Source organism: Fonsecaea multimorphosa (assembly GCF_000836435.1).
Source record: "Fonsecaea multimorphosa CBS 102226 unplaced genomic scaffold supercont1.23, whole genome shotgun sequence".
NCBI lineage: Eukaryota > Fungi > Ascomycota > Eurotiomycetes > Chaetothyriales > Herpotrichiellaceae > Fonsecaea > Fonsecaea multimorphosa.
This window is the reverse complement of record NW_015971657.1, coordinates 192,006-210,945: the sequence shown is the minus strand read 5'-3', so window position 1 is coordinate 210,945 and position 18,940 is coordinate 192,006. Positions and strand designations below refer to the sequence as shown.

General features: G+C 53.4%; 7 protein-coding genes across 7 annotated transcripts; 5 read left to right on the top strand and 2 right to left on the bottom strand.

Annotated features, from left to right (window-relative positions):
• Positions 1–195: 195 nt before the first annotated feature.
• Positions 196–2,333, bottom strand: Z520_09289 (copper amine oxidase 1; the record flags this gene model as incomplete). Its single annotated transcript, XM_016779783.1, has 3 exons — positions 196–337; positions 414–1,958; positions 2,011–2,333. The coding sequence occupies 3 exons, from the start codon at positions 2,331–2,333 to the stop codon at positions 196–198; spliced, it is 2,010 nt and encodes a 669-aa protein (XP_016629102.1).
• A 994-nt stretch (positions 2,334–3,327) lies between these two features.
• On the top strand, positions 3,328–5,121 carry Z520_09288 (uncharacterized protein; the record flags this gene model as incomplete). Its single annotated transcript, XM_016779782.1, has 5 exons — positions 3,328–3,572; positions 3,632–3,708; positions 3,763–4,041; positions 4,093–4,261; positions 4,311–5,121. 5 exons carry the CDS (start codon positions 3,328–3,330, stop codon positions 5,119–5,121), a joined length of 1,581 nt encoding a protein of 526 aa, XP_016629101.1.
• Positions 5,122–5,959: 838 nt separating this feature from the next.
• Z520_09287 (uncharacterized protein) lies at positions 5,960–7,811 on the top strand (the record flags this gene model as incomplete). Its single annotated transcript, XM_016779781.1, has 5 exons — positions 5,960–6,192; positions 6,267–6,797; positions 6,852–7,405; positions 7,496–7,590; positions 7,671–7,811. The coding sequence occupies 5 exons, from the start codon at positions 5,960–5,962 to the stop codon at positions 7,809–7,811; spliced, it is 1,554 nt and encodes a 517-aa protein (XP_016629100.1).
• A 789-nt stretch (positions 7,812–8,600) lies between these two features.
• On the top strand, positions 8,601–9,981 carry Z520_09286 (uncharacterized protein; the record flags this gene model as incomplete). The annotated part of the gene is made up of 4 exons (XM_016779780.1): positions 8,601–9,149; positions 9,229–9,545; positions 9,597–9,864; positions 9,925–9,981. The coding sequence occupies 4 exons, from the start codon at positions 8,601–8,603 to the stop codon at positions 9,979–9,981; spliced, it is 1,191 nt and encodes a 396-aa protein (XP_016629099.1).
• A 1,049-nt stretch (positions 9,982–11,030) lies between these two features.
• On the top strand, positions 11,031–11,863 carry Z520_09285 (uncharacterized protein; the record flags this gene model as incomplete). The annotated part of the gene is made up of 4 exons (XM_016779779.1): positions 11,031–11,133; positions 11,190–11,251; positions 11,300–11,638; positions 11,690–11,863. The coding sequence occupies 4 exons, from the start codon at positions 11,031–11,033 to the stop codon at positions 11,861–11,863; spliced, it is 678 nt and encodes a 225-aa protein (XP_016629098.1).
• Positions 11,864–13,000: 1,137 nt separating this feature from the next.
• On the top strand, positions 13,001–16,326 carry Z520_09284 (uncharacterized protein; the record flags this gene model as incomplete). The annotated part of the gene is made up of 4 exons (XM_016779778.1): positions 13,001–13,109; positions 13,174–13,410; positions 13,460–14,304; positions 14,359–16,326. The coding sequence occupies 4 exons, from the start codon at positions 13,001–13,003 to the stop codon at positions 16,324–16,326; spliced, it is 3,159 nt and encodes a 1,052-aa protein (XP_016629097.1).
• A 232-nt stretch (positions 16,327–16,558) lies between these two features.
• On the bottom strand, positions 16,559–17,455 carry Z520_09283 (uncharacterized protein; the record flags this gene model as incomplete). Its single annotated transcript, XM_016779777.1, has 1 exon — positions 16,559–17,455. One exon carries the CDS (start codon positions 17,453–17,455, stop codon positions 16,559–16,561), a length of 897 nt encoding a protein of 298 aa, XP_016629096.1.
• Between the last annotated feature and the right edge of the window lie 1,485 nt (positions 17,456–18,940).

Below are 18,940 nucleotides of genomic sequence, written 5' to 3'. Positions count from 1 at the left end.
GGACTGTAGAAATACTGGTGTTTAGTAGCACGTAGCCGTTGTAAATATGCGTTACAACATAACCAGACTACGTGAGAGACCACCCGGTGGTCTGCCGAGCGTCGCTCCCCTCCTCACACTCCTGGTATTCCCCAGCCTCGTCCTAGATCCCGATAGAACTATTGTCACTATTATTATAGCAAACAACGGCAAATCTCAATTACAACAACCATTTCCGACATGCGCGCTTCCATTCGTCAACACAGACGAGTCATTCTTTGTCGATGGGACGTCGATAGCCGGGTTCTCGGTGAAAAAGTCCGTGGGCTTGATGTGCAGCTGGTGGATTTCAACCGGCCTGATACCAACGTCAGTTACCTGGTAGTTTTGACACTTTACGGAACGATTTCGAAAAATGGATGGGACAAACTTACATGACGGGCCAATCCTCCACTCGGGGATTATGGGTCAGTCCAAAGACATTCCACACCACGACGTCCTCATCCTCGACCAGCTCGTTGCGCTTCACGGCGTCGGCAACACCGCCGATTTCATTTTGACTCTGCAACGTATATCTGCCGCCGGCGTACAGCTCGCCGTCGAGGTGTTTGGTCACCCAGACGTGATGCTGTGCGAATAGCGCCCGCTTGGATTGGACGGAATCGGGGTCCGCAAGGAGCAGTTGCGTCGCCGCCGGTGTGAACTTGTACCCGACCGGTTTGCCACTGATGGGGTTGGTCTTGCTCCTATTGACCATCTTGATGACCCGGTTGTACTGCGGGGCGGCGTCTAGGCAGGAACTTTTGTCGATGACCGTCTGTCGGACTTCGTAAAAGTTCCCTTGCGGATTGGTCGTTTTGTTGATCGGCACGCGATGTGACTCCTCTGCGAGGACGGTGTTTTTGTACCCGTCGATGGCCGGGTCGATGCGAACACAGAAAACATGCTGATGGTTCTGTGCCAGCGCGCCGGGTGACACGACATTTCCGTATGGGCTGGTCTTTCCTGGATCGATGTTGACGACTGACACAATACCCGTCGCGCGAGTTTCAACGGTGATTCCACCTGCCTGGTCAAATTTGTAGGCGAAGATGTATTCATAATTGGCTAGGGTGATGATGAACTGGACAACCAGCTCACGATACCGTGTGACGACAGCACGTCCCGTCCGCCAATTCGTGTGCTTCCACCCAATACCATTGTCTTGTTCGTGCAGACAGATGACGTTGGGGGCGATTTTGGCGGTGCCATCTGGACCGGTAACGATACCATCGAAGTATTTGATGACTCCAAGGCAGTCACAGCCCAGGGAGAGGTTGTTGGCACAGTTTCCTGCTCCGCCATCACCGAAGTCGAAGGCCTGCTTCCGAGGGAAAGGCCCCCGAGGATCCGCATAAGGTACAGTCATTTCGCTAATGCTCAGCCTGTGGATCACGCTTCTGCCGCCAAAATGAACGTCGTGTACCACCGCGCCTTCTCGCGGGTTGAAACTGACACGGAATCTCCAGTTTTGCCATTCAATCAGCCCTCCGTCTACCGAGAAGGAAGGACCTTCTGGTTGCAGCACGTTGAGAGGCTTGAGGTTCTTCCGGGTGCCATTTCTCAGGAGCTCGGGCACATATTCGGAGGTCTTGCAATGGTCGATGATATTCTTGGCGTGCGTCTTTGCATCCAGCGCATCGCCTTTGCCACCGGTTGCAAGTCGGTCGATTCGGATGATTTCTCTTTTGTGCGCGTCCATGACAGGTATGAAAGGCAAAGGATAGGCGTAAAAATTCGAGTCAGGGTTGCCAGGTCTTGTGTCTCGAGCAAAGCACAGACCCTGGAAGTAGCGTCGGTTTTCCTCGTCTGGAGACAAGCCACCATACGGCCATGGTTCGACGATGACCTCGAATCCCTCTGGCAGTGTGAACTCGGCACAGATGTCTTTGAACATTTGAGAGGCCTTGCAGACCTCGACGAGTACGTCAAATTCCGAGCTGACGTTGTCGTTAGCAATGTTTCCAAGCATCACATCCAAAGCATACGTACAGCGTCAAGCTTGCATGCTGAGACTTGTCGACTACAACATGTGAGACCCTTTTTTGTTCATCGAGATCGACAATGGCTTCGTGGAACTGGGGGACCCTATCGGCCCCGATGACATCGTACTGCACCAGAGCACGTCGAGGTAGGGGAGCAGCATTCCTCCCAGAGTGCTCTGCCAACAAATATTGAATGAGCTGCTCTTTTGGCGGTTCATCCAAGTATATCTCACGAAAGCTCAGCACAGCGTCGGGATGGAGACCAAGAATGAGGTCACGAGCACTGTTGGTCTCCTCTGCTGAGAGGATGTCTAAGGGGTGAGGTGCCATTGTGAAGAATAGAGAAGCAAGTGAAGAGTGATGGAAAATACATGATAGTCATAATCACGAAGGAGCCGGCTTTTATAGGCCCAAGCAATCCTGACACGGGAGACGGGGGAACTTAGGACTCAGAACTTTCCCTTACTTGCAGAACGAGGTCCCTTGAGGTCAGAACCCTGCTCTCACTGACACCCCTTGGACATCAAGAAAGGAATGAGCAATAGTGGATGTCGTTCGAGCATTCCCTGCACAATAGATGAAGCATTTCGGCTGCGGTTTCCTAATTCGAGGGGTCCAGGGAGTGCATCATCAATACATGGTAAGCCACGGAAGAAAACCAGCCGCCGACGTGGCAAACTGGGCGCGTATATGTCTGGCGGGAAAGTGAGCAAGCCACTCGCGTCGCCGCGTCGACACAGAGAGTAGGCAACCGCGAGCTCATTAGATTGGTTGAGGATCAGAGGTGCATAGCATAGCAGAATTTGAAAACGAAGTTGGAAAGAGAGGGCGGAGAGATTTCCAGGCCGGCACCAGCGGTGCATTTAAAGTATGCGCAATTCGACCTGATTGGCTATATACTCGATACTGTGGGCCATTCCCCAGCCATGGCGGAATCGCCCTCCGCGCTCCTCCACGGATCATCCTCCTCCACCCTGTCTTTCCTGTTCCGCTACGATGGGTACGCAACGTCTTCCAGGCTCGGAGTTGCCCAGGTACCCCTACTGCCATGCCATGGGCTCTGCCACAGAACTGCAAAGGCCGTCAAGCTACGTAACGCTCTGTAATGCTACTGGCCGGCTGTGTGATGAGTGTGGCCGCAAGCCAACCTGTTCTCCGCGGTGGGGACTACCCCGGGAAAGGAGGTTCAGAGATGCTGAAACACCTCACCAATGGTGCTCTGGCTTCCGGGGAGGATTAAGTGCTGTGGGAAAGCATTTAAGAATGCCTCGGCGCCCATGTGGTGGTGCAGTGTCAATCCAAGGCATCCCAAACGCTCGCAAACATGGACGTTGAAAAGCTGCCACAGGAGATGGAGGAAGTGGAGACTGCGCAACCCGTCAACAGGCGGTCGCTGAATGACGAACAATTGCTCGCCGCCCTCGGCCACAAGCAGGAGTTGCAGCGGGACTTTTCAGTATGGTCGCTGGGTTGCTTGTGTCTCTGTCTCATGGCGACATGGGAAGCACTGTCGTCCGTTGTTGCTGCTGCCTTGATCAGTGGTGGCGCACCGTGTCTCTTCTACAACTAGTATGGTCCTGCGGATGAGCCTCGATACTACTTCCTCCGCTTTACTGACGGCGTAACAGCATCATATCTTTCGTGGGAACCGTGGCAATTGCTCTCTCACTTGCGGAAATCTCGAGCATATGGCCCACGGCGGGAGGTAAGAAAGAGTTCCATCCCCCATATACTCGAGCCTCGACTGATACCCCGTCAGGTCAATACCATTGGGTCGCTGTCCTCGCGCCACCAAATTCCAGGGTTGTTGCGTCCTGGTTCACCGGATGGATCTCTGTTGGGGGTCAAATCGTCCTGACAGCTTCCGCAGCCTTTGCTGCCGGCCTCCAGTTTCAAGCCTTGATTACACTGAATCACCCCAATACATATATTCCCGAAAGATGGCAGGGCATGCTCTTTTACTGGCTTGTTCTACTCTATGCTGCCGCCGTAAATATCTTCGGCTCGAAGGTCTTGCCGCACACTAATCTTGTTTCTGGTGAGCATGAAGATAATAACCCTCTCCTTTTCCACTTCTAATTATCCCCAGGGATCCTGCATATCGTTGGGTTTCTCGTCATCTTCATTGTCCTTGGGGTCATGGCACCCAAGCACTCTGCCGACTACGTGTTTGTCCGAGTGTCGAATTCTAGTGGCTGGGGCAGTGATGGTATTGCATGGCTCGTCGGGCTCCTCAGTTCGGTTTATCCATTCCTCGGGTACGTCTAGTCGCCTTGTTCTCGAGTTGCAACTAAGCATGTGGTGCAGGTATGATGCCGCTGCACATCTTTCAGAAGAGATGCCCAGGCCGAGTCGCAATGTGCCAATCGCCATGATCGGTTCGGTCGTTGCCAACGGCATTATCGGTTTCGCTTACTGCCTGATGCTCTTGTTCTCCCTTGGTGATCTACCAAGTCTTCTCGAATCACCCACTGGCTTTCCCTTCATGCAGCTATACCTCAATGTCACCAAGTCCCCTGCCGGAGCCACCGTTCTGTCGCTGATAATATGCTTGATCGCCACTGCTGCAAACGCGGCAGGGCTGACATCAACAAGCCGCACATTCTGGGCCTTTGCACGAGACGAGGCGACCCCTTTTGCAAAGTACTTCGCTCATGTCGACGGTGCGCTCAAAGTCCCGGTGCGAATGATCGTTCTCGTCTCGGTCCTCCAAGCTTTGCTAGGATTTATATATCTGGGAAACACGACAGCTTTTAATGCAGTCCTTTCTATGGCGATTATCGGCATGTATCTGTCTTATCTGCTGCCAATTGTTTACATGGTCATCTACGGACGGTCGAAGCTCTCCAGAGATGACTATGGGCCTTTCAAGCTCGGCAAGGCGGCAGGTGTTCTCGTCAATATAGTCGCGATCGTATGGCTCATTTTTGCCATGATCTTCAGCACATTTCCAAACTTTCAGCCGGTGACCGCCCAGAACATGAATTATTCGACAGTGGTGCTTGCTGGTTGGGTCGGAGGAGGCGCTGTCTATTACTTTTTGAAAGCAAGGAATGTGTACACTGGGCCTGTGATTGAGATGGAGGCATCGAGCTTGACCGTGATGGGATCAAAATGAAAAGGTACTTAGACCCGGCGATGCATTACTGATGCACTTCGATGGGCCTCTAAAACCACCCAAGTTCCGTCAAACTGTGCGAACTTGATGGTGATATGCTCTCGTTGAGAACGACAGTTGTAACCTTCCAGTCATAAGGATGAGTAGTCTGATGCAACAACATGTATTGTGGTTGATGTTCTGAGATCGAGTTCAGGCGGAAGGCGATGTCGACAGATGCCACTTTCCGCGGCCGATCTCCGACGCAAGGCACCCCAGAAATCTTCCTATATTATCAACAAACCCGTCATATCCCTCTTTTCCTCACTAGCATTCAAGTTGTCCAGGATCAACACTATCATGGAATGAGCCCCAACCACTCCGTCGAGACTGTCTGCTTGCAAACCAAAATGTGGGGTAAAGGTTGAATAAGGGTCATCGAGTACGGGGTCGTTTTTCTCTTCCTCACAAACAGACCCTTTGCAGGGCTGACAGCATAACTGAAATGAGATCTGCGGTTACATCCCAGAAGCACCGTCTTCACTTCGGGAGAGATGCTCAATCAGCAGGTACCGATGACCCAGGGGGCCCGTTCGAATGCGAATTGGGGAAATGCCAACACCAAACCGATTTTCCCCAAAAACCCATCTGCTTCAGGGATGCCGACAAGCCCCACCATCAGGCTGGCGCAAAGCGGAGTCGAATACAATCGAGTCTGGACTGCCTGCGAGGCGGCGACGAATTTTTGGTCGAGGTTTCAAATACGAGGCTTCGAGACGGTTAGAAAATACTTCGTTCTGGGGACATTTTAGAGGGCGCTGACAGCATCTCTTATTACTCCCTGCGACGAGATCTCAACATGGCTGAGTTGTTCCCGTGGTCGTTTTGTGCGCAGCATCCCGTCTTGGGGATTGCTTTGCTGGGCGCTTTGGTCCTCGTTACAGTCTGGAGACTGAAGGAAATTGTCAAGGCTCGAAAGTACAAGTTACCACCGCGTATCCCGGGAGTACCAATATTCGGCAATACCTTTCAACTACCTCCTCTAAAGCAAGGGGTCTGGGGCATGGAAATGGCAAAGAAATACGGCGAGATGTAAGACTAAACCGCCACTGTTTGCATGAGAATGATTGAGAACAAGGCTGAGGCTCTGAGTCCCCTGATCACAGGTTCACTTGCAGCATTGGCGGCAAGACGTGGGTGTTTCTGAACTCGTCCCGCACCGTCAACGACCTGATGGAGAAGCGGTCGTCCATCTACTCGTCGCGTCAATACATGCCCATGGCGTCGGGCGTCCTGTCGGGCGACAACCGGATCCTGCTCATGCCCTACGGCGAGCGATGGCGGATGATCCGGCGCATCATGCACTCGATCCTCAACAAGCAGAATTCCCCAATCTTTGCGCCCTTCCAGGACGTCGAGTCCAAGCATCTCCTCTACGACTTCCTCCACCACCCGGAGCTGTGGTACTCGGCCACACAGCGCTTCGCCAACTCGGTCATCATGAGTGTCGTCTTCGGCAAGCGCATGGAGCTGGAGGACCCCAAGATCCGCGAACTCTTCGAGACGTCCAATGCCATCATAGAGGCCATCCAGCCTTCGGCTAACCTTGTGGATTCGCTGACCTTTCTTGAAAAACTCCCGAAGCCCTTGCAATGGTGGCGGCCGAGGGGGGAGGCCATGTTCCAAAAGACTGTCAAGTAAAGCCCGCTTCCCCTTAAAAAAAGTTACTACCGCTGACCCCAAGGATGTAGCATCTACAAGCGGGAGGTGGAGGAATTGGAGCAGAAAATGAAAAACGGCACCGCGAGGGACTGCTTCGCGACCAGATTCCTTAGGGACCCGGAAACGAAGAGCTACGGACCGACGCAGACGTATTTCGCCCTGGGCTCGCTCATGGAGGCCGGCAGTGACACGTCGCGCATGACCATCAGCCAGGTCATGGCCGCTGCAGTGCTCGACAAGCGGTGGGTGGTCACGGCGCGGGAAGCCCTCGACAGAGTCTGCGGGAGCAACGCAGAGCGCCTGCCGACCTTCGACGACCGGATCGATCTACCCTACATCACCGCGACGGTCAAGGAGGCGTTCCGCTGGCGCCCGTTTGCCGAGATCGGTGTACCGCACATGCTCATCCAGGACGACGAGTACGAGGGCTACAAGTTCCCCGCGGGGACGTTGTTCACGTGGAATGCGACGGCCATCGCCATGGACCCGCGCGAATACGAGCAGCCCGAGCGGTTCTGGCCCGAGAGATTCCTCAACGACGACCTCGATCATGTCTTGAAAGGGCATTGGAGCTTTGGTCCAGGTATGTGATTCCTTCCCCCTCCTGGGCCCTTTTGGACAGAGAGAGAAACGTGTGGAAACGATGTTAACACATCCCTTATGGGAAATCCAGGTCGGCGCGTATGCTCGGGATACAATGTGGGAGAGACGAACGTCTGGATCGTGGTGGCGCGGTTGCTGTACTGTTTCGACTTTGAGGGTGTTCCCGTGAGTCTGGCCCCTGGGACCTTGGAGCCCTTTGCCTTTGCGCTCCTAGTCCTTTTCACACTAACAAATGCTCACTACAGGGAAAGCCTTTTGACTCGTTTCAGGTCAACTGGGGGGAACATCGCTTCGCCCCATTCGACGTGTCAATCAGAGTTCGCAGCCCTCAGCACGCGGCCTTGATCGAAAGAGAGGGAAGGGCGGCGGTGGACACCAAGTACTGAGTGATCGGGCGTACCTCACACGTTGCATAGGTAGTCGTGAGTTGGAGCAGGATGCATAGACACCATCCTCCATAGCCCATATGGCTTACCTAGGTATACTGTAGCTAATGCGGTTGAGCGTGCCACCCTTGATTACCCCACATATTCCGTATTTCCTATTTCCTATTTCACACTCGTTGCGGACTCCCACTGTGGAGAGGAACAAAACCCCACTCAACCCCCCAGGAAACCATTTGTATCGTGAAGGGTAAGGGTGGACAAGGCACTGTCCGGGGGCCATACTTGTATCGCCGAAAAACAAAACCATTACTCTCCCTGAAATCCAACGAACAGTTTGGAGTAAATCAAGAACATCTGACACATCGAGGTCCTTCCTCTGTCCAGCGTTTGATTCCGTTGTTGTCGCAAAACAGGTCTGGACCAATCGTCCGCTTGGGCCCCCTTGCCTTCGTCCGTTTCCTTTTTCCCATATTCTGTGGGGCTTTTTGTGTGTTTTTGCAGCCTCGGTGGTGCCACCTTGTTTTGGAGCATTTCCCAGAGCAATATTATACGTCTCTTGAGTCCGGGGATAAAAAAAGGTATATTCACAGGTTCCCTTTCCCATAGCGTCCCGTCCCAACATCACAATAAAAAAAACGAGTGTCTGGTACGGTGAAAGTGGATCATTCAAGAAATCGGAAAATGGGGAAGCAAACGCCTGTTAACAAGGTGGGTAGTTCACTCTCCCCACAGCAGGAGCAGCAGGAGCAGCAGTAAGGCTTGGATACATATCCTGACAAGCATATCTAGATGATCATCGTGGGCGCTGGCCCGTCGGGCCTACTGCTGGGTATCCTTCTGGCCAAGCAAGGGGTCAAGGTTTCAATCCTCGAGGCAGCAGGCGAACTGGACAAGAATCCCCGAGCGGCTCACTATGCCCCTTCAGCCGTCTACGAGTTGAATCGGGCGGGCGTTCTCGACGAGGTCAAGAAACAGGGGATCCATCCCGATGCCGTCTGCTGGCGCCACCCGGACGGCACGTTCATCGCGGGCATCCGGAGTCGGTTCGACATCGAATTCCCCATGGTCTGCCTGCCCCTGGATCAACTCGACGTCATCCTCCTCCAGCATTTTCTGGCGCAACCGGGCACCGAGATCTTGTGGCACCACAAGGTCGTCTCGATCGACCAGGACGAAAACGAGGCGAGGGTCCACGTCGAGACTCCCGAGGGGAACAAGACGTTCGGCGCCGACTACATCGTCGGATGTGACGGGGCAAACAGCCAGATCAGGCGGTCGCTCTTTGGTGACCTGAACTATCCCGGGGAGACGTTGCAGAAGCAGATCATTGCCACCAATGTAAAGCCCTCCCTCCCTCGGCTGGGACAAAATGGGCCAAAAAAGGAAAAAGAAAACTGAAACTGACGGGGGTCCTCAGGTATATTACGACTTCCACAAATTCGGGTACTGGGACTCGAATTTCATCATCGACGAAAATGACTGGTACATGGCAGCAAGGATCACCCAAGATGGCCTGTGGAGAGTAACGTACGGTGATGTATGGGGCCTGTCGAACGAGGAGTATCTGGCAAGACAGCCCGAACGGTACGAGAAAATCCTGCCTGGGCATCCGAAGCCGGGAGATTATAAGCTCGTCAGCGCCAGTCCGTACAAGCTACATCAACGATGCGCAGATTCGTTTCGAGTGGGGAGATTTTTGCTCGCCGCCGACGCTGCTCATTTGTGCAACCCCTTGTAAGTCCTCCGGCGTGGTGAAATGACTCAGGCTGACATGCCCGGCTCTAGCGGTGGGCTGGGTCTAACTGGCGGAATCGCCGACGTAGGGAGCTTGTTTGATGCTCTCGTGGCGTTGAAAGAGGGAAAGGCGGACGACAGCATTCTGGACAAGTACAGCGAAGTCCGGCGCAAGAAATGGGCCGAAATTATCGACCCTATGTCTCGAGCGAATTTCCGGCGTGTCTGTCTAGACGAAGCCGAGTCGGAGAGACAAGAGTTCTGGAATCTTTGCAAAAAGATGGAAGAGGATGACGAACTGGCGCGCCAGATGGCACAGGTGAGAGAGATACATATGTGCTTTAGTAGGGGTTCACAACCGCGCTGACGTCCTTTCCAGGGAACGAATATTTTGCGAGAAGATTTTCGGGAGTATGTGACGGCTGGTGCAGCGTAGGCAGAGTTGACGGGGAGGACGGATTTGTCTGGCATCATTGGATTTGTTGATGATGACACTTCAGTCTCTAGATCATCACAAGAAGTCGTATTCCTTGAACTACTAGCAAACAACGTAGCCAGAGCATATTGAGTGAAAGACTTCACCCCTTCTCTTGACAATCAAGAACATTGTTGAGAGAGGCAACTTCAGACACAGATGTTCTCTCTGGTTATGTACCACCCAAGGGGTATTTCTCCAGGATAATCATCGTACACAAAGTGTTGACCTGCCTGAGCATTGCTGAGTTCCTGTGTGACCTGGGGAGAAGCCAGCATTGGCTGGAAAAGGGACCCGGCGAACATCTGGAGCCGCAAAAAGAGCGTCGTGGGTTCAGCGACAAGAACACATCGAGGTATCCTCTGAGAACCGATGATGTCGTGAAAGCTGCAGTCGAAGGAGGGCAATGTCCTCTTTATATAAGGGGATGCGAGGAATGAAAGACAATATATACCAAGGACGATGTTGATTCTATGGTCGAATTCAACTTGTCGTCATGGCTTGGCGGAGATGGACTTCCCCCTCAGAATCGATCCCTCGATCCATCGAGTGGAGTTCCCAAGGTTGCTTGTAAAGAGGCTGCCTGCAACCTCTCATTCGTCCTGCAACACAAATCCGGGTCGTGGGATATCGTCGAATCTTGTCATTGTTGTTCTCCTCTGTATCGTTTTGCGCTCTAGCGAAGAAGCATTCGATGTCTGCGGACTGAGCGTCGCTCTCATCTCCGCAGTTCTCGCGCGTCCAATCCTACACCGACATCGATGACAGTGCTATCTCAATCGAGCTCATCACGATCCGGTTTCAATCCCGACCTCAGCGACGACGAGCCAACCTCATTTTCTCACCCATCGTACTTGCTGCACCCGAATTTGACAGCGTTTTCGAGATTGAAGTTCGTGCGCCTTTTCGCCGAGTCCTCATTCCAAAGTCGGTCGGCAAATCTATCCGGACCGCTATAGTTCCCAAGCAAGAGCTGGCATACACTCCTTTTGGTGGCGGGATAGGGGAGGATGGCGGACTTTAGCCTTGTGCCCGGTGGGCACGGTAGCAATTATACTGGCATGCTCACAAGGAGCATCGTCTTCTCGGGAGCGCTTTTCGTCTTCCTTGCAGGTATGCACATCTCACTCTGTTGACACAGCGACCGAGGTGACTGACCATTTGTCTAGCGTCAGGGATGACTATAGCATCAATCGCCATTCCCGACTGGATATCCTTCGACGGGAGCACAGTGAGTGGACATGCCGGGGTATACGGTGACAGCTGACAGCGAGAACAGAATCACGGGACTTCGATACGCTACAGTTACGGACTACATCGAAGATGTTCGAATACGAACCTGCCTCCTTCAAACATCTCGTATACCACTGCCTCCAATTGGCATTGCACACAGTTCCCCCGGTATGAAGATTGCCGGGGTGATGACCGATACTTCTGCAGCATGTGGAGATCAGTGGGCTTTTTAATGTCCTTTGCAGTGGTGCTGGAGGGCATGACACTTGCCGCATTTGCAGTCCTGCTCGTTGGCGGGAAGCAGAAAAGAGAACAAGGTTGGGGCGTCCTCACAATATTGGTGGCATTGGCAGCGTTTGTGCAGGCCGTTGGAATGGCGTTGATGGTAAGAAGTGGCCCACTCCATGGCGCGAGTTACAACTGACCCCCACAACAGGCATATTTGTACGAGAACGACGAGCGATTTTTCTCCGGCTGGTATCTTGACAAGAGTTGGACCATGTGTACAGTTTCATGGAGTTTTGAAGCCTTATGTGCGGTTGCCATTACTCTGGCAGCAGTGACGCTGCCGAGTGAAGGAGGATACGAATTGATTCCAGACCATGGCTAATCCGGGTTCCAAATGATTTGAATACGCCACATATTGAGTTATATTTGAAGATGTGATGGCTTTGTACCCTCGGCGCTGGCAGGGCTGGAGCAGGGTGTCGCTTTGGCTGCAAATGTTTGATGTTGTGAGCTTAGTTTGCATCCATGGGAATATACACGGGTCCCTAGAAGGCTATTAGCTAGCGGCTGTAATATAAAGTGAGAATGATGTCGATTGATGTCATCGCAGAGACTGTGTTTGAGTGGTTGAGGGCCTTTGTGAGCATAAGGCGGTGTTGCGAATACTCGGTTGTAGGCCGGCTATCGCTGGTAATCCGGAGTATCAACATGTGAAGATTCGGCCCGAAGGGAGAGAGTATAATACTGAGAATGCGGCATAGCCTCCCGCTGCCTTTCACCTCCATTCCACTGCACGTGATGGTCCAATCAAAGTCTCTGCTTTATTGGGCTAGGCTTAGGGGCCTTGTTAAAGCGCCGAACTCCAATATCCGTCTCTCGTAAAGCTTGCGAGCTTAGCTTAGTCAAAAGTTGAGTAAATGCTGGGCACCCACTGGGGGTAGTGTTGGCGTACAGCGTCTCGTGTCTCGTATCTCGCTGGCAACTCCGGCCACAGCACGCAAAGTTATTACCGAAGGTGGTCAACGCTCAGACTGGCTCGTGCTTCATTCGAAACCGTCCTGCCTGATAGCTGACGGGTGTGTGCCGACTATGAATATTATACCTAGGGATCGTCCAGTTGGCGGGCCGATAATCCCTCCGGTTCCTGAATCCCTCTGTGTCACATCTTCGACTGTTGTCCCGCGGTCAGGTCAGTGCAGCTTCACCGATCACCTTTTCCACGAAAGGCAATTGCTGCCCTTAGTCAACCGTGGGACGTGGGACGGACCTGCTCATCATGTCAACTGTTGCGAAACGTCAGATGTCAACATCAAAACCTCAACGGCTGAAGCCAAGCCGGAAAGTCAATAAGAACGACATGCCAACTGCCCAGCTCGAGCTCCATCGACTTCCAGTGTGCTTAAATACCTTTGTCCCCCCGATTTCACTTCATTCTCAATCTGCCCACCCCTAAATTTGCTCGATTGTGGTACATTACTACCCTCCCCCTACTGTCGACAACCGTTCAGAGATCGACAACATGTCGACCCCAATTCCTTCGCCTCCCGGCATCCCAATTTTGGGCAACGTCTTGGACATTGACCCAAACAACGCCAATCAGAGTCTCCGTCATCTGGCCGACAAATATGGTGGGTATCTCGATGCCCTTGGCGCCGATGCAGACCGATCATGTTGCTAACATTCGCATCGAAGGCCCCATCTTCAAGTTGAGCGTCTTTGGTGCCGACAGATACATCATCAGCTCGGTCGAATTGCTCAATGAGATTTGTGATGAAAAACGCTTTCACAAGGCGGTGTCTGGTGCACTAGACCAGGTCCGCAACGGAGTAGGAAGTGGCCTTTTCACTGCCTACCATGGCGAGCACGATTGGGAGGTCGCTCATCGAACCCTTGTGCCTGCCTTTGGTCCGATCGGCATTCACGATATGTGTATGGTTTCTCTCCCCACGCGAATCAATGCAGCCGCTGATGTTTCTAGACGACGAGATGTACGACATTGCAACCCAGTTGGTAGCAAAGTGGGCGCGCGTTGGGCCCGAGCAGAAGATTGCAGTCACAGACGACTTCACGCGATTGACCCTGGACTCCATCGCGCTGTGTGTCATGGGCAAGCGCTTCAATTCCTTCTACTCGGAGAAATTGCACCCCTTCGTCGATGCAATGGTGGGATTCTTGCTGGAATCTGGGCGCCGGTCTCAACGTACGAGAATTGGATCACTTCTCAGCCGATCGGCCGACCGCCAGTACTTCGAGGACATCAACACAATGAGGACCGTCGCCAAGGAAATGGTTGAGTACCGCAGAGCCAATCCGGTCGACAAGAAGGATTTGCTCAATGCGATGCTTTTCGGAAAGGACCCGAAGACAGGAGAGAAGATGACAGAGGACAGTATCATCAACAATATCATCACTTTCCTCATCGCCGGGCACGAAACAACATCGGGGCTGCTTTCCTTTGCCTTCTACCAGCTTTGCAAGAACCCTGATGCAATGCTAAAGGCTCAGCAGGAGGTGGACTCTGTGGTTGGTAAGGGCCCGGTGACGGTGCAGCACGTGACCAAGCTGCCCTATATCGAGGCAGTCATGAGAGAAACCCTCCGACTCAACCCCACAGCCCCTGGGTTCACTGTGAAGCCATTGGAGACTGTCGCTGGACCTGTGGTCCTTGCTGGAAAATATACCATTCCTCCCGGCCGCCCCATCATTGCTATGCTATCAAAATGCGGACGTGATCCGCTCGTCTATGGTGCGGACGCCGAAGAGTTCAAGCCCGAGAGAATGTATGGAGAGAATTTTGCAAAACTGCCACCCAATGCTTGGAAGGTAAAGTCGAACCCAAATGATTGAATGGTGGATTCATTATTAACTGATTGCCAGCCTTTCGGGAATGGCGCTCGTGGATGCATTGGCCGTCCTTTTGCCTGGCAAGAAGCGATCCTGGCCATTGCTCTTATCCTTCAAAACTTCAACGTCAGATTGGACGACCCATCGTATCAACTGCAGATCAGACAGACCTTGACCGTCAAGCCAGACAACTTGTTCCTACGAGCCACTTTGCGCGAAGGCATCGATCCTCTGAAGTTGGAGAGGAAGATGTATGCAGGTCTTGAAACCGAAGACGCTCATCACAAGGAACGCAGTTCTTTGGCCAAGAAAGTTGGTGACGCGGGAAAGCCGATGCTGATCCTTTACGGTTCCAACTCAGGCACTTGTGAAGGGCTGGCGCAGGGTCTTGCTGGTGGTGCGGCTAATCGGGGCTTCAGTGCTACCGTGAAGTCTCTGGACGCTGCTGTCGACCAGCTCCCAAGCAATCAGCCTGTCGTCGTCATCACCGCGAGCTACGAAGGCAATCCTCCTGACAACGCCGGAGGGTTCGTTGAATGGCTCAAGACGGTGGATGCTGAAAAGGTTAAGAATGTGCAATTTGCTGTCTTTGGCTGTGGCCATCACGACTGGGTCACGACTTTTCAGAAAATCCCCAAACTGATCGACTCCGAGTTGGCCGCGAAAGGGGCGAAGCAAATTGTGGAGCGCGGACAATCCGACGTCGCCGAGGGAAAGGTGTTTGACGACTTTGACGAGTGGCAGGACGGCAAACTGTGGCCTGCTCTATCTGTTGGTGGTGGAGCTGACGAAATCCCGGAAGCTTTAGACATGGAGATCAGCACCACCGCTCGTGCTTCCCACCTCCGGCATAATGTGCAGGAGGCATTGGTCCTGGAGAACGAGCTGTTGACTGATCCCTCAATCCCAGAGAAGCGCCACACCGAGTTCAAATTACCAACCAACATGACGTACGAAGCCGGAGATTATCTTGCTCTGCTACCAGTCAACAATGTGCGGACAATCTCGAGGGTCCTCAGCCGATTCGGACTGCCTTGGGACGCATTCATGACACTGGCCAAAGGCGCACATACCACCATCCCAACGGAAACACCCATTGCAATCACAGCGGTACTTGGAGCGTATGTGGAATTGAACCATCCAGCCAGCCGCAAACACATTGCGGCTCTGAGCAAATACACCAAAGACGAATCTGTTCGCAAGCAAGTCGCAGAAATCACTGAGCCCTTGTCCGTTCTGGAAATCATGGAGAAATATCCCAGCATCGAGCTGCCTTTTGCCGTCTACCTCTCCATGCTCACACCCATGCGCATCCGCCAATATTCCATCTCGTCCTCGCCACTGCAGGACCCGACCAAGGTCAGCATCACATACACTGTAGTCGGCGCGGGCACGAGCCATATTGGCGTTGCGACGAACTACCTCAAATCCCTGCAGCCGGGCTTCGCAGCGCAGCTGATGATTAAGAAGTCCCATCCGAGCTTCCACCTCCCACTGGACACAAAGACTCCCATCATCATGGTCTGCGCCGGTACGGGTCTGGCGCCATTCTTGGGGTTCGTCCAGGAACGCGCCGTGCGCATGGCCGCCCTCGGCGAAAGCGGAAACCGCGACAATGCCTTTGGCGAGGCACTCTTGTTCATCGGTTGCCGCTACCACGACAAGGACCGGTTGCAGGCGCAGCAGATCGACGAATGGGCCAAGCAGGGCGCGGTGAAAGTGTTTTATGCCTTCAGTCGCGAGCTCGAGCGCTCCGAGGGGTGCAAGTACGCGCAAGACCGGCTCTGGCGCGAGCGCGAGACAGTCTTGAACCTGTTCAGTGAAGGTGCCAGGGCGTATATCTGCGGCAGCGCGGCATTGGGCAAGGGCGTCGCGGACGTCGCTGCAAAGATCGCCGTGGAGGACGCCGAGAAGAAAGGAAAGGACATGTCTCATGAAAAGGCCTTGAAGTGGTGGGAAGATCTGAGGGGTGAGCGCTATGCGGTCGATGTCTTTGACTGAGTGTGGTGATGGGTGGTGATGGGTTGGAATCGATTGTGCGGACCTCGAATGGGAGGACACTCAAATTGTCAAAGCAAGGCTTAATTAGGAGAACTAGACCGGGGGGGGGGAGCTGAGGGAGTCTCTTTCCGGTAATGGAGAATGATTTTTGTTACAGATTTCCTTTTCTCTAATAAAATAAGGATAAGCCACCAAAATCCGCTATGCTTAGCCCTGTACAAAAGTCTCGTCTCTACCACAATACATGCTGCCGTTGCGTGGTGACGGGCCGATCGGGCAAATGCACCCACATCTTCTTGCCAAGTCTTTTCTTCAGCGCCCTCGCCTCCTTCTCGGCCTTTTCCCTCGTCCTGGTCTTCTCTTCCTTCAACAGCACGGTGATCCCGGTGTGTGGTGGTCTCATGATATTCACTCGTCCTCGGGCGCGGTAGTCCGGTTCCATACCGTAGGGCCCACGGTTGGTCCAGGCCTGGGCGACGTACATGTCGGTCGGATCAGGCGCGACGCCCTTTTTGTACGTCTTCAGTGGTGTCTGGTGAGGTAGTGGCGGTGTCTCGCTCGGGTCCGACTGGAGTAGCTCTGCGTTTTGATTCTCCTCCCCGGCACGACCCAGACCCATGCCCTTGACGACGATGGCCTCGTTCCGGGCTTGGATGAGGTGCTGGCGCACATCCTGAGCTACCTTTTTGTTGGAAAACCTCATCTGGAGGATTGCCTCGTCGATGGGTTTGCCGGCGATCTGGCGGGCGAGCGGGGCCAGCTTTTTCATCGAAGTCTTGAAGAAATGAGATCGGGACATGTGGCTGCGCTCGGTCCTAGCTATGGTCACCGTCTTGTTCAACCGGCCGCGGTGTCTGATCTCTCGAATGACCATCTTACGTTGCCATCGTAAGCGGGCTTCGGGACGCGGATTGAGAGCCTGTTCCATGTTCGAGGGATTCCGCTTCTCAAAGGCATCTTCGACGAGAAGGCCGGTCGGTTGGAAGGCTTTGCGCTTCAATTCTCCACCGAAGGCGCTGGAAGGGGCGAGGCCTCCTTGAGAGGCCATTCCCTCGAACTCTTTGCGTTGCTCGTTCAACTTGTCTTGGGCTCTTCGCTGTGCTGCCTTCATTCTCTCCAGGGGTGTCATTGGTTTTGCTTTTGGTTCCGTCGCCTTGCCAGGAGCTTGTTTTGCTGCAGACCCTTCTGAATCTGTGGGGGCGCGTCGGACATTCGAGGAATGAAGGGATCTTCTGGACGAGAGATGGAGAGAGGTCGTTAGACGACACAGCTCAATCAAGGGCGAAGGGTCTGTTCGTGATTGGCAAGCTTCAATGCAGTCAGTCAGTCTGTATGGAACCGAGGGCAACAGGAGACTTGCCTCGGCAGATATGTCGTAGAGACATCTGTTGAGTGTTCATTATGACGGGCTTCAGCTCAGGCTGAGCTCCGTCGCCGCGTTAGCTGCTGTATCGTTGCGATTGAACAAAGCGACCAGTTCTCGCAGGCTCTCCAGATGGAGTGGAGGATTGGAAGGGTGAATGCTTGGCAGCGGAACAATATAAACCCTGCTCCGAGGCCGCTCCGTTTTTTGGGAAGAGCCTTTTCTTCTGTGATATGCCGACTGATGCACGACATAGACTCGTTCAATCTCCTGCCAGGTTTGAGATTTATTGTAAGCCTCGTGCCCGTCATGATTCTAGGCTCTGTGTCACAACGTCTTTGAATTTCTACAGATCAACGGCGAGCGCAGCTCTAGAAGGAAGATGAGACCACTACTGGCATGAGCATGGAAACAGGCCTTTGCATATATCAAAGGAATCTAAAGTGGCCAGTTGATAATGGTCGGATAATGGTCGCTGGCTCAAATCTGGCAGCATTTTACAAAAGAGTCCGTCCTGCAGAAGGTGAAAAGGCTCGATCAACAAGGCTCTCATGTCGATTGACCTGGGACCTTGAGTCTGAGATCGACGAACAAGATACCGCAAAAGGCCATTGGACGGAAGCTTTGGGTGGTGGACGACGTGGCCGCACCGGAAGCGTGACATTGCTCTATATAATTACCTTCCAGGTTGGTTGTGAAGAGTGACCTTTGGTACAGCATTGTATCTGGCTCGGTGGTGCATCAGCCCCTGCACCCCATCCGCCCCGGACCGTTTGGTGGTTACAACTTGGCAGAGGACGTCACCAGGGCACGTTGGGCGCCGGAGAAAGGCCGCAGTCGGGCACGGGCTCTTGCGGTTGGGTTTTAGTAAGCATGAGCGATCGTCAGGGCCACCCAAGGGCAACCCAGGCCACCTAGGGGCCACCTAAGGGCCACTAGAAGCGACACTAAAGGGCTGGAAGCCCCCAAGAGCATGAGCTCCCAGCCAAGAGAAAGAGCCCGGCCTCGAACCTGGTGATCAGCATGCGACCCTCTCGGCTGCCTCTCTCGTGCAGTCTCTGCCTGTTCGCCGTCTACCCGGAGTTTTTATCCAGCTCATTGCGCCCGAGGTTTACCAAAATATTGCTTGCTCTTCTCGCTCTCTGACCTTCGTCATTCTTGAACTTTCTACACTTCCTGCGCCTCGTGTGGCCTCTGGTAACCCGCGCCCACACCTTTCCGCTTCCTCGTCTACAGCAACACGCATAATTC